The sequence below is a fragment of the Portunus trituberculatus genome, chromosome 46 (assembly GCF_017591435.1).
Source record: "Portunus trituberculatus isolate SZX2019 chromosome 46, ASM1759143v1, whole genome shotgun sequence".
In the NCBI taxonomy this organism is placed as follows: Eukaryota; Metazoa; Arthropoda; class Malacostraca; order Decapoda; family Portunidae; genus Portunus; species Portunus trituberculatus.
The window spans coordinates 24,679,437-24,692,577 of record NC_059300.1 but is presented as its reverse complement, the minus strand read 5'-3'; the positions used below and the strand labels follow the sequence as shown (position 1 = coordinate 24,692,577).

Below are 13,141 nucleotides of genomic sequence, written 5' to 3'. Positions count from 1 at the left end.
AAATAATTTTGTATGACAAATTGATCCATATGAGAAATATAAATGCTGCATGAAGATTTCTTACGTAACGTGGCATTCCACTCTGCGATCCACTGTTCCTTCACGTTCCTTTCAAAAGCAAGTTTTACCCACAAAGGATTACTTTCATTCTGTTCATACCATACACCTGACATACCTGAATGATCTAACAGTGATTTTACATACTTCAACTAAGGGGACCTGAAACTATTTTCATCATGCAATTTCAAGAAACACTGATACATTGTGTAACTAAGTTTTCTTTATTTACTATTAATTAACCTTAATCAATAATTTAACATTCTACTTTTGATGTGAGTATTGACAGGATATTTACCCAATTCTCCATAGACCATAAGATTACAAGTAGTCTTCTTAACACCAAGAATATGTTTAAGAAATGTTAAATGTACAATCTCAATTCCTTTAAATACCTTGTTTCCCCAGATTTCACAACCATACGTTATTATAGGCAAAACCAGTGCAGCAAAAAAATCTAATTGTAAATCAATTGGTAAACTAAATTTTCGACACTTTGCAATCAAACTGTACATTGCCCTCCTTACTTGCTGACACAGATTTTCCTGACAAATCTTAAAACTTCCATTATAGCTCAAGGTCAGGCCCAGATATCTATATTCATCTACTGTTTCGATTTGCACCCCCTTGAAAAGAAATTACAATTTCTTGCATAATCTTTCCTCTTAGTAAATACAGTGATTTTAGTCTTTCTACAATTTATATCTAATTTCCACCTATCACAATATATTTTCACAGCTTTAAGTTTAACAGCGTTAACAAGGAAACTCTTGGAGTTATGTCACTTGAGAGAAAGCTCTCTTGGATTACAGTTGCCACGCAACCTTGCAAACATATGATATTTAGTTCTGTGTTATTATTTTCATAAGTTATTCACACACACAGTGACTTACCTATCACTGTTACTATAGTTACAACTTGGAACTAGCTGCAAAGCAGCACTAGTTCACTGCCACAACAATCGAAATTTGTCTGATATAGTTCCGTTTTGGTAAATGTATTGCATGCCATGCAGTCACTACTAGTGTTTTCCTGTGAAGTACTAGTTCCTATCGACACTACCTCATAGTGACACAGTCATATTAATTGAAAATTTTGTCTGCTCCACATATATAACACAATTTAAACTTAATAAATCAAGTCAATAAAACATGCATTCATTTTTACCCTTCTTGATCCTGCATTAAAGGATACGTGACCAATACTGAAAGACTTCAAGATGTACATAAGATTAAAAAGGTTGAGAACTCCTGCTGTAGGCGAAGGATGTGGTAGTTTGGTTTGAGGATTCCGAGGATTCTATAGATGTAGAAGCGTCGAGCCATCGAAAAGAAGCACTCTTTTAAGATCTTAAGCCCATGGATGCACAGAAACATAGACAGTTGTCAGTTAGCCATAACTAACTATAGAGTAAAATTGATTGACGTAAGTTCCCAGTTCAGTGTAATTATAGAAAATAATGACACTAACACAATATTCATGAACCGAACGTCCTGCAATTTTCCTGCATGTGTTGCTATGTACATATGTTTCCTGTGGCCACATGGAAGGAATTAAGGCTCACTGGACAGTGAATCATTACGCACAGCGGAATATTTTTCCTGCGGAGACAGATCATGACTGCCGTTACTATGAGCACATAAATTTTCCGAAAAAGGCGAGGAAATTTCATAAGTGTTGTATGCGCAGTCTGGTACTGTTGAGATACTGATCGAGAAGTTAGCTGTAGTTCGTGATGCCATTGTGTATAGTTATATATATATATATATATATATATATATATATATATATATATATATATATATATATATATATATATATATATAGTTGTTTTGTTGTAAATACTTTCTCATGGTAAAACAGCTATGATGAAAATGAATGTTAATTCAGGCCCAGAGGCCTCTCTAGATGTGACCTATGACGTCACTCATTGCCTATCGACCACCGGGGTATTACTATTATATTGCATATACGCGAGTACTTGTTTAGTTTACAAAATCACAGCAGCAGCCAATGAGTAGATAACAAAAAGAGACGAATTGATGTGAAATAATTTCTTACAAAATTTAAGTTTATCTTGAAATACACTACAGAAAATATATTAGGTTTACTAAAAGCAATGTTATGTTTAAACATAAACTATTATATTTTTACAAACCTTAAAATTTTCATCAATTTGTATTTTCTTCTATCATTTCATTATCATTATCTGAATATCATATAAGTACGTTCTTTAAGGACAATTTGTGAAATTGAATAAAGTGATTCGAACCCATTCCTACTCATTTTTAGACTGGGAGCGGCAATTATTATTTAATCTATATAAAGCCTTTGGCGAACTACCACTGTGAATTGCGTAAATCATGTACCTAGAGAGAGAGAGAGAGAGAGAGAGATTGTTGTAATAATACATGCAACAAAAAGGAGGAGGTTGGTCATGTTTGCCTCTTCCTAATAATGAGCGCAGTGCATGTATATATATATATATATATATATATATATATATATATATATATATATATATATATATATATATATATTAAGTACGTATTAGTACTAAAAGAGAGAGAGAGAGAGAGAGCGAGAGAGAGAGCGCATAGATTCATAATATTTAATAGAAAATGTATACATGTAAACAATGTGGTATAGCCTACATATGCATATACGTCCTATATGTACACAGTGGCACTGTATATAAAAGTGAAATACATCTATTTACAGAGAGAGAGAGAGAGAGAGAGAGAGAGAGAGAGACGTTCTACGTATGAAAAATTAGTTTCTACATTTCGCCTCTCTGATCTGAATGTACTAAGATAAGAAGAAAAAAAATATGTCTGAAGTACCTAGCATTGCGAGTATCAAATGTTACAGATTGTATTGATAACTATACACCTCTATAGCTGATCTACATAAGACAAGTGCTGAGAATTTATGCTGCTCTGAATCTTTCCAAACCCTAATGTTGCAGCTAGTAGCTATGGAAGTATCAATCTACCTACACTTATTTGATCTTTCAGATTATGTATTTCAGCATTTGTCACTCACAATTGTTTGTCTTTGATCTGGTAGACGATACGCAGTGCGTAGGTAGCTAATTTTCTTACATGAGTAACTAAGGTAACTTTCGACAATATGGCGGAGCCTCAAATTATATAAAGAGGGAGTGTCCTGAATACTATAATGACGCTACGTAAATAATTATGATTCACATTTGAGAACAAGGCAAGGAATAAACAGAAAGGTAGCTGGGCAGCCAACTCCAGTAAGGGGGATTCACACGTGCCAAGTTACTACTGATATTTAACGTAGAGTTTCCGACTCATCCTTTCTAAGTAGGAAAGTGTCAGACGTAGCGCCTAAAAACTATCGACTAGTTGCCGTCTTGGCGGGAAGTGAGTGCAAACAAACAGCTACCCATCAAGATGTCTTCCTCCAGTGACGATGCTGAAGCTGTGGTTGCTCTTCTTTTGGCGTACCGGATGAGTCAATAGAAAAGAAAATGCCTGCGGATACGTCCCTAGCTAAGTAGAAGGAAAGAAAGGAGCGTCTACCATATTCTCTTACCTGAAGTGAGCTTGGAAGACCCTGGACACGTACCCTACATTTCTCATAAGAAAATAGTTAATCTTAAGTAGACTATGCAAAATTGCGATAAAATTAAATCCCGACAAGTTTTCAGTCCTCACCTTCAACAACACCCTGCATTGAGGGACACAGTTCTGGCAGAGTGGCAGTTATTTCGTCGAACGACGATTTGCGCGTTTTTTTTTTTCTTTTTTTATACTGTATAATTTATTTTTGGGGTCCTAGATGTGGTCTTTTTCCCTCACACACCCTAATATATATTTTTCTCTATATCTGGAGATCACATTTTCAAAGCTTACTCCGTGACATCACGACGTAAATAAAGTTGCAAATCGACTATAGCAAGACCAACATGGTTTTGTTTTGTGACTGTTTTCTGCAGTCGCTGGGCACCGATTGTGAGTCGAAAACTCTACGTACGTAAAATATTAGTCGCAAATTGGCACGTGTGAATTCACCTTTACCTACACATATCCTGCGGTTTGGTTCCTGTTTATATATCACTTCTTTGAATATAGATTCTTCTAATCTGAACTCATTGCTACACGTCTGACTTGTAAGAATTTTTCTATATATCCTGAAATTTCAATGCTAAAATCTTTTACGCATTTAAAACCTCTAAATTCAGTGGTTCCCAAACTTTTTTCTGTCATTTCCCCCTGCACCCAGTTCAACCATCCAGGTTTCCCCCTTCATGTGTATGAGAGAAAGAGCAGTTAAATCACACTGAGACTATTTACTGATTTATTTTTCAAATGTACAAATATACTGATAAACTTATAGTTACAGAGTAAAGTGGATAGAGAGTAGTTAGTAACAACTATAGCCATAAAGAGCGATTAGTAACAAATAAAAGGACTTTTGATTTGACTTTGAGATTTTTTTAATTAGTAGGTAGTGTAATTATTTCCCCCTGGTAGCTTCAAATTTCCCCCCAGGGGGAAATTTCCCCCAGTTTGGGAACCACGTACTGCTCTAATACGTAGATCGCCCAACATTACTCGTTGTCCTGCTTTTTTTCGAGGCACGGTACCCGTCTTTATAGTACACACTGCAGTCATCTTGATAGTTTTTCTTTTAATTGATTACACGTATGTATATACGTATGTATGTACGTACGTACCTACGTGCATTCTATAATTTGTAGCTAACATACCAGCGGAGAATAACACGCAAAACTATGTAAGGAAAGTAAATTGATCACCATGATGTATTCTATCTGATCCATTTAGTATTGTTTGCTGATTGATGTACACTTATAATAATCATTCAGTGAATTTGAATGTGTATCACCACAGTGAAATGGGCTGGTAACAAGAGCGGTGGCGCATATCGCGTGTCAGGCGTTCCCTTTGTCCCCCCTGGCGGCCGGGGACTCAACCTGGGCTAACGCATCAACAATGGCTGACACCCTCTCTCTGCCCTAAACTGAGATGTCTTTTGTCCTTCCCATGCACACCGTTCTGTTATGCCACAAGTATGTATCCCGCCTCTGTCAACTAGCGGCCACTAGCATGTCTGTAGGCTGATTGTCATGAGGTTGTCATTGGCCAGGAGGGAGTACACGCCTGCACAAGGCATGGAGGGGTTGGCCAGGAGCTGAGGCAGGGTGGAGGCTCACAACACCATCCTCGCCTGCTGGCCCTGGGCTTTGTATACCTGCGTCACTCCGAATGCTGGAGGTACACAGGTGTGGGGTGGCAGTGGGCACTGGGCGTGGGAGGAAAAGGATGGTGTTGAGGCCGTGGGACTCTGAGTGTCATTATTGCCGTGATCTATTATTTACCGAGCTGCTTGTTCAGGTGTTGTTTCGGCAAGCTGCATCTTTCAGGTACTCGAGCCTCGTTAATGGTGGGGTGCTTTCTCGACGTTCTGATCTTTGTAGTGGCTACCTATAAATGTAAATGTACAATTTATTTGAGTATTCAAATTTGAGAGGTCACTTCCCAGAACGTTGATTTATTGCACATTAGTTTTTGATTGGTAAAAATTGCCATTGTTTTTACATTGGGAATCTTATTGGTAGATGATTATGTATGATTAAATTATGGCTCCAGACAGTACACATTACACTTAGACATTTTTTTTATGATCATTATTGGGTTATATTAGTAGCCAACCAGCTCTTTCTGAATGTATTAGGTTAATATTGTGTAAGTGGTTGATGTTCCAGGTGCTTATAAGTAATTATTTTCTTAATTTTCAAGATGATTTTTCATTTGTGATCACATGCTATGTTGGTTGTATATTGAAATTTAGGAAAAGATGTTTTCATTAGGTTAATTAATATTTAAAATTTCTTGCCAGTGGTTAAACAAATGTAATTTATTTTTTTCTTGATGATGAGGAAACTAAAATGTCAGATTTCTTTTTCCTTATCTTTACAAACTATCACTAGGGCAAGATTTAAATGATCCAGCTTTGAAAGGAGAATAGCCATGTTTGAGATATTGCTCATTAAAGTCTGTAATATTTTTTAAGGTTGTCTCTTTTTGATATGTAAAGTCAGTTTTTACATGTTAAATAATTTTTTCAATCTCCCTTTTCCCATAAGATATAGTGTAAAAAGGGAGAGCAAATTGGTACTGAGCTTTTGGCAGCATCTTGTAGTGGAGTTTTGGCAAAGCATGTGTAAAGGAAGCTAAGGAAAGGCCTATGTTAGAGTGGGTGATTCAGGAGTCTAAAGTTGCATGACATTTCTATCAAGTTTGGCCACCTGTAGGGTGTGTAGAACATGTAGGTCCATTTGTTTGAGATGCAAGGCTTACCCACTGGATCGGTCATTCCTTATTCCCACCAGTGTGACATCGAGCACTTTGTACACTAAACACACAGTGCAGTACTGTTATGTGGTCTATGAATTATGCAAGAAAGGGTTTATAATAAGTATGCTGGGACTTTGAAAATGAGGCTCCTTATTTTTGCACTAGGGGTTATTTATTTACTTGTGTTTTTATTTGTTTATTTTTTATGTAAGATGGGAATATTGGCCAAGGGCAACATAAAGTACAAAGAAAGACCCACTAAGTTGCCAGTCCCCTTGTAAGTCTGAGACACATTAAAAAAAATGGATAAATGTCTTGAAGTCAAGTCATAGGAAGTTGGAAATGCAGAAACTGGTAAGGAGTTCCAGAGTTTAACAGAGAAAGGTATTAATGATTGAGAGTACTGGTTAACTTGTGCAATAGAGAGATGGACAGAACAGGGGTGAGAGGAAGAAGACAGTTTTATGCAGCAAGGCCACGGCATTATGGAAGGCATTCAGTTAGCAATATCTGAAGAGCAGTTGCCATGAAAATAGCATTTGAAGGTAGCAAGAGGTGCAACATTGTGATAATGAGAAAGAGGCTGAAGGTAGTCAGTTAGAGGAGAGGAATTGATAAGAGGAAGAGCTTTTGATTCCATCCTACCTAATAAAATTGTGAGCGGAAGCTCATCATCCATGCAAAGAATACTCCATACATGGGAGGATAAGGTCCCTGTACAGAGTTAGCAGTTGGAGGGCGGGGGGAAGAAAAACTGGCAGAGAAACCTCATAATGCTTAACTTCATAGAAGCTGTTTTAGCAAGAGTTATATATATATATATATATATATATATATATATATATATATATATATATATATATATATATATATATATATATATATATAAAAGGGGCAACTGGCCAAAGGCAACGAAAAATGGAAAAAAAAAAAAGGCCCACTGGGTTGCCAGTTCCTTTAAAGGTCAAGTGAAAGTTATCCAAAATTCAGGGACAAATGTCTTGAAACCGCCCACTTAAAAAAAATCAAGTCGTAGGAAGATGGAAGTACAGAAGTAAGGAGGGAGTTCCAGAGTTTACCAGAGAAAGGTATGAATGATTGAGAGAACTGATTAACTCTTGTATTAGAGAGTTGGGCATAATAGGGATGAGTGGAAGAAGAAAGCCTTGTGCAGCGAGGCTGCAGTTAGCATGAAAATAGTGATAAAAGATAGAAAGAGATGCAACATTTCGGCAGTGAGAAAGAGGCTGAAGACAGTCAATCAGAGGAAGGGAGTTGATGAGACAAAAAAAGCTTTTGATTCCACCCTATCTAATAAAATTGTGTGAGTGGAACCCCTCCAAACATGCGAAGAGTACTCCATACAAGGATGGATAAGGCCCTTGTACAGAGTTAGCAGTTGGGGGGGTGAGAAAAACTGACGGAGATGCCTCAGAATGCCTAACTTCATAGAAGCTGTTCTAGTGAGAGATATGTGAAGTTTCCAGTTAAGATTATTAATAAAGAACAGGTCAAGGATATTCAGTGTGGAAGAGGGAGACAGTTGAGTGTCATTGAAGAAGGGATAGTTGTCTGGAAGGTTGTGTCGAATTGATAGATGGAGGAATGAGTTTCAGAGGCATTGAACACCACTAAGTTTTCTCTACCCTAATCAGAAATCTTAGAAAGACCAGAAGTCAGGCGTTCTGTGGTGTCCCTGCATGATCTGATGACTTCCTGAAGGGTTGGTTGTCTCTGAAAGGATAAGATATGAAGTTTCCAGTTTAGATTTTAAGTAAAGGATAAACTGAGGATATTCAGTGTAGAAGATGGGGACAGTTGAGTGTCATTGAATAAGAAGGGATAGTTGTCTGGAATGTTGTGTAAGGTTGATAGATGGAGGAAATGAGTGTTTGAGACATTCAACACCACTTACTAAGTTTTTTCTACCCCAATTAGAAATTATAGAGAGATCAGAAGTCAGGCTTTCTGTGACGTTTACTTCTCAAAGGGTTGATTGTCTCTAAGAAGACTTGGAAAAAGTGTGGTTGGTATCATCAGCGTATGACTGGATAGGGGAAGAAGTTTAATTTAGAAGATCATTGATGAATGATAGGAGAGTGGGTGACACAATAGAACCTTGAAGAACACTACTGTTAATAGATTTAGGATTAGAACTGTGGCAGTATACCACAGCAGCAATAGAATGGTCAGAGAGGAAACTTGAGATGAAGTTGCAGAAAGAAGGATTAAAGCTGTAGATTTCCTCGTTTACACAAAGTACCTATGTCTGTTAGGTAACAGATTTTTTTTATATGAACAGGTAGGATGTGCCAGATATTAAAGAGTAGTTTTTGCTTGAGGCTCTTGGTTCTCCCACCTTTCAGATGTTATCTTAGAAGAGAACATCAGGGTTGGTTTGGTTACTTATTCAGTTTGTGTTTGAAATTAATTTTGGTAGATAGAACATGCAGCTGTCACTCACTCTCACATAAACAACACACAGCTGCCATGGTCAGATTTGTAAAGATGATAATTTTGCTGCAAGAATTTTTAGAATTGTCAATTACTGAAAAAGTTATTCAGCAATATATGCAAAAAAAAAAAGAAAGTTTGGAGAAACTCATTTTTCTGTGAACATCTTCAATATGCCCATATAACTCACTCCAACACGCACCAAATACAAATATTTACTCACATAATCCTTTGACATCTTTTTGGAGGTTGGTAGTGGTTGTTTTGATAGTATGAGGCCATGGATAGCATATAAAAAGTACATACACAAGTTGAGTTCTCCCTTGTCTGGTAGTCTTCTAGCTCCTGGTCCCTTTTTTTTTATGTTCCTCAGGGTTCTGTCCTGTCACCCCCTCTCTTTCTATTATTCATTAATGATCTTAACCAAACTCCTACGCTGCTGATACCACCCTACATCTTTCCACATCCTTTCAGAGACGACCAACCCTTCAGGAAGTCAACAGATCTCGCAGGGACACCACAGAATGCCTGACTTCTGATCTTTCTAAGATATCCAATTGGGGCAGAGAAAATCTAGTACTAGTTTTTAATGCCTCAAAAACTCAATTCCTTCATCTATCAACTCAAAATAACCTTCCAGGCAACTATCCCCTCTTCTTCAATGACACTCAACTGTCTCCCTCTTCCACACTGAATATCCTCAGTCTGTCCTTTACTCATAATCTGAACTGGAAACTTCATATCTCATCTCTTGCTAAAACAGCTTATATGAAGTTAGGCATTCTGAGACGTGCTGCCAGTTTTTCTTGCCCCTCCAGCTGCTTACTCTGTACAAGGGCCTTATCCGCCCCTGTATGGAGTACTCTTTGCATGTTTGGGGGACTTCCACTCACACAGTTTTATTAGATAGGGTGGAATCAAAAGCTTTTCGTCTCATCAACTCCCCTCCTCTGACTGACTGTCTTCAGCCTCTTTCTCACCACCGAAATGTTGCTTCTCCTTATCTTTTATCATTATTTTCATGCTAACTGTTCTACTGATCTTACTAACTGCATGCCTCCTCTCCTCCTGCGGCCTTGCTGCACAAGGCTTTCTTCTTCCTCTCAGCCCTATTTTGTCCAACTCTCTAATGCAAGAGTTAACCAGTACTCTCAATCATTCATACCTCTTCTCTGGTAAACTCTGGAACTCCCTGCCTGTTTCTGTATTTCTGTCTTCCTAGTACTTGTCTTCTTTTAACACGTTAACCGCTTTTGGCAACTCAGCACACTCGCCTGCAGGGCGTAACCTTCATTACCCGACCACGCCTGTGTCCATTGGACTTTTGCGGAGAGAAGAGGTATATATCATTGTGAGAGCGCGGCCTCTAGTTTAGAGCGTAAAAATCATTGGTACAAATATATATCGAATCGCGGACCAGTAATTTTTTTCCCTTCTATCGCGTATTGGTACACCAGTGTGCCAGGCATGGGCTGTAGCATATGATGATATATTCTTTACACTATCAACAGTACCTGAGTAAAGTAATAACTTAGTTCCAAGTGGAATGAAAAACAGAAAAGGAGAAGAGATTGTAAAACCTGAAAGTGTCATTGAGTACAATAAAGCAAAAAAAAAGTGTTGATGTTGCTGATCAACTCAATTCCTACTACTCGCCACTCTACAAATAAAGGAAGTGGTACAAGAAGCTGGCTCTGGAAATGATTGCTGGGTTATCAGTGACAAATGCTCAAATTCTATACAATAAATACTGCTCAGCAAAACAAGTATGCCTAAAAACCTTCATAGAATCAGTAATTCTCTCTTACTAAAAACATTCCTGAGGAAATTACAAAACCAGGGAAGAGGACCTCTGATATATTGGGTGCAAGAAAAGAACATACCTTACAGGAAGCAGATGGACCAATGAAAAATACAAGGAAGCAATGTGGAGGGTGCTATGAGAAAATCTCACTGTCTGAGGGATACAAGGTGGCCACAAACAAAGCTAGGAGAGTATCCACCTATTACAATGAATGTGAGGGTCAACCACTCCTTTGCATTTCATGTTTCAAGGAAAAACATGACTTGTGTAATTAGTGATCAACATTATGATGATCTTATATTCCATTACTTTCTTATTGATTGTATTTTTGAAGTAATATGTCACCAAACATTACTTGTTATTCAGAAGCCTATTTTTTTCTTTCAACAAATGAACTTATTGTCTTATAATTTTATCTTATTTTCCAGTACCTTAGCAATGCATCTGCAGTGATAATAAATACAAATCTATACATAAATTGTTTGTATACTCAAGTTTGTAATAGTTTTTAGAAAGTGATATTCGGGCCTCAGATGTACCAATACGCAACAAGTGAAATATTTGCTGAGTACACGGGTGGCCCAAGATGCGGTTAACGTGTTGAGGGAGATATCAAGACATTTGCTTCCTAATTTTGGCAAATGTTTTTTTTTTATCTTCTAGAGAACCAGTACCCAAGTGGGCCTTTACAAATTATAATAGATATATATCTATATCCATTATGAAAATAGAATATTCTATGGGTATTGCTGGAGCCAACCCACCTCATAGTGGTCAGGTAGAACCAATTTTGAAGTTACTACTCGTTATTTTTTAGGTAATTGTTTCCACACTCACACTTCATAAGATTGACCAATTTTTGTAGCCTTTCCAATGATATCACTACCAGCGAACCATCATCAATTGTTTGGTAGGCCTGCCTCTCCTCTTTTGGTAATAGGCTGTGCCTGTATAGCTTGCTCTGGACACACTTTTTTGTTCCCCTTTGAGATTGGAAGAAAATGAAGCAGGTAATTCACATGTCGCCTCAGTCGCCCACCTTTTCAAGGTTCTCTGGTGACTTATTTCACTCTTCACCTTTCTTTAAGCACTTACACATTGCATTGTAAAAAAAGGAAAAAAAAAAAGGGGGGCAACAAATTGATGGAGATAGCATTGTGGGGTGGGGGGCCTGGAGAGTGAATGTGGCAATGTTGCTGGTTTTCCTTCCAAACTGTCATACTGCTTAATCAGAAGACAAATTCAGAAAAAAAAAAAAAAATGCAAGAAAATCAAAACCTAAGAGATAAAGGGGGTGTGGCACAAGCTCAGCTGCCTCTTTAAACCACCATATCCAGGTGAGAAATGTGTCTTGTGCCTGGCAAACACCTCCCATAGCTCGGGATGAGAGTGATGATGTCAGATGCCAAATATCATATTTTAGGAATTTTTTACCAAATTGACTGAATTTCCCCCTAAAACAACTACAATACTAATTGTAAAATTAAATGCAATTATGTATCATGAAATAGAAAATGGGAAGCAAACTTGACAAACTCATGGATGTGTTCTGCTGCTGCTCCTCCTTTTGCTGCAAATTTTTTTTTTTCTCTGCAAACCGTATGGACTGAAATGCTGTGGCACTTTTTGGGTGTGGTTGGTCCACTCCCTCTCCACCTGTGTCAGTGTTGCTCTACCCCCATGTTATGGACTTGTCTATGGGTTTTTGCAACCTATCCCATGTTAAGGCTTTTAGTCTCCCCTGTTACAGCATGATTTGTTGGCATACTGATTTAATTACCTGTGTTAGACTAGTGTTAGCATATTGCATGATAGTGCATATGTAACATGCAACCATTGTCAATCAGTGCCAACTCCAGCTTCCAATGTGGAATCTTGATACTGTAATGATTTTTTGTTACCTTTATGCCATATATTGAAGCTCCTTAAAGTTTTCTTAAGAATACACTTGGTGACTCATATAATTTGCACTCAAGAGAACTAACGTTGGTTTAGAGGTGCAGTGGTAACTGTGAGATTAGGCAAAGAATTGCTGACTTTGGTTGAGCTGAGGTGTTGCCTATGAGAACTTCATAGATAATATGAATGTCATGTCCATTAGACCATTGCACATATTGGCTGAGAAAAAGCTGAAGTGGAACCTGAATTTTACTTTTCACATTATCTTCAACTTTTAATCCCAAAATAGATTTGAATACAATTTTCATCGTTGTATATAAAGGATTTGCTTAATACTCATTCTTTTTTGTAATGCATTGCTAAATTCTATTTTTATATTATTATTTATTTATTTATTTATTTTTTTTAGGTGAAGTACTTGAAGAGCATGGTGGTTTGGCAAGACAGTACCTTATTTAATGTTGCCACATGGAGACACTAACAGTGCCTGTCTTGGATCATCCTCTTCAAGGTAAGTACTTTGGAATTTAGGACTTGGTTTTTTGAGCATGTGAATTCAGATTGTTACCTGTAATGT

The 13,141-nt window shown here is 37.4% G+C and overlaps 1 protein-coding gene across 7 annotated transcripts in view; it reads left to right on the top strand.

Annotated features, from left to right (window-relative positions):
• Positions 1 to 4,981: 4,981 nt before the first annotated feature.
• The window catches only part of LOC123520011 (polycomb protein Asx-like), a 141,764-nt gene continuing 133,604 nt past the window's right edge, over positions 4,982 to 13,141 (top strand). For 4 of the 7 annotated variants that reach the window (XM_045281800.1, XM_045281804.1, XM_045281803.1 and 1 more), the window contains exons 1-2: positions 4,982 to 5,119; positions 12,974 to 13,075. In XM_045281800.1, coding sequence (XP_045137735.1) covers positions 13,033 to 13,075 — 43 coding nt within the window. In that variant the 5' untranslated portion in view covers positions 4,982 to 5,119; positions 12,974 to 13,032. Of the gene's footprint in view, positions 5,120 to 5,212; positions 5,325 to 12,973; positions 13,076 to 13,141 lie in introns of those variants that run through there. The other 3 variants (XM_045281802.1, XM_045281801.1, XM_045281799.1) reach the window with 3 other exon arrangements.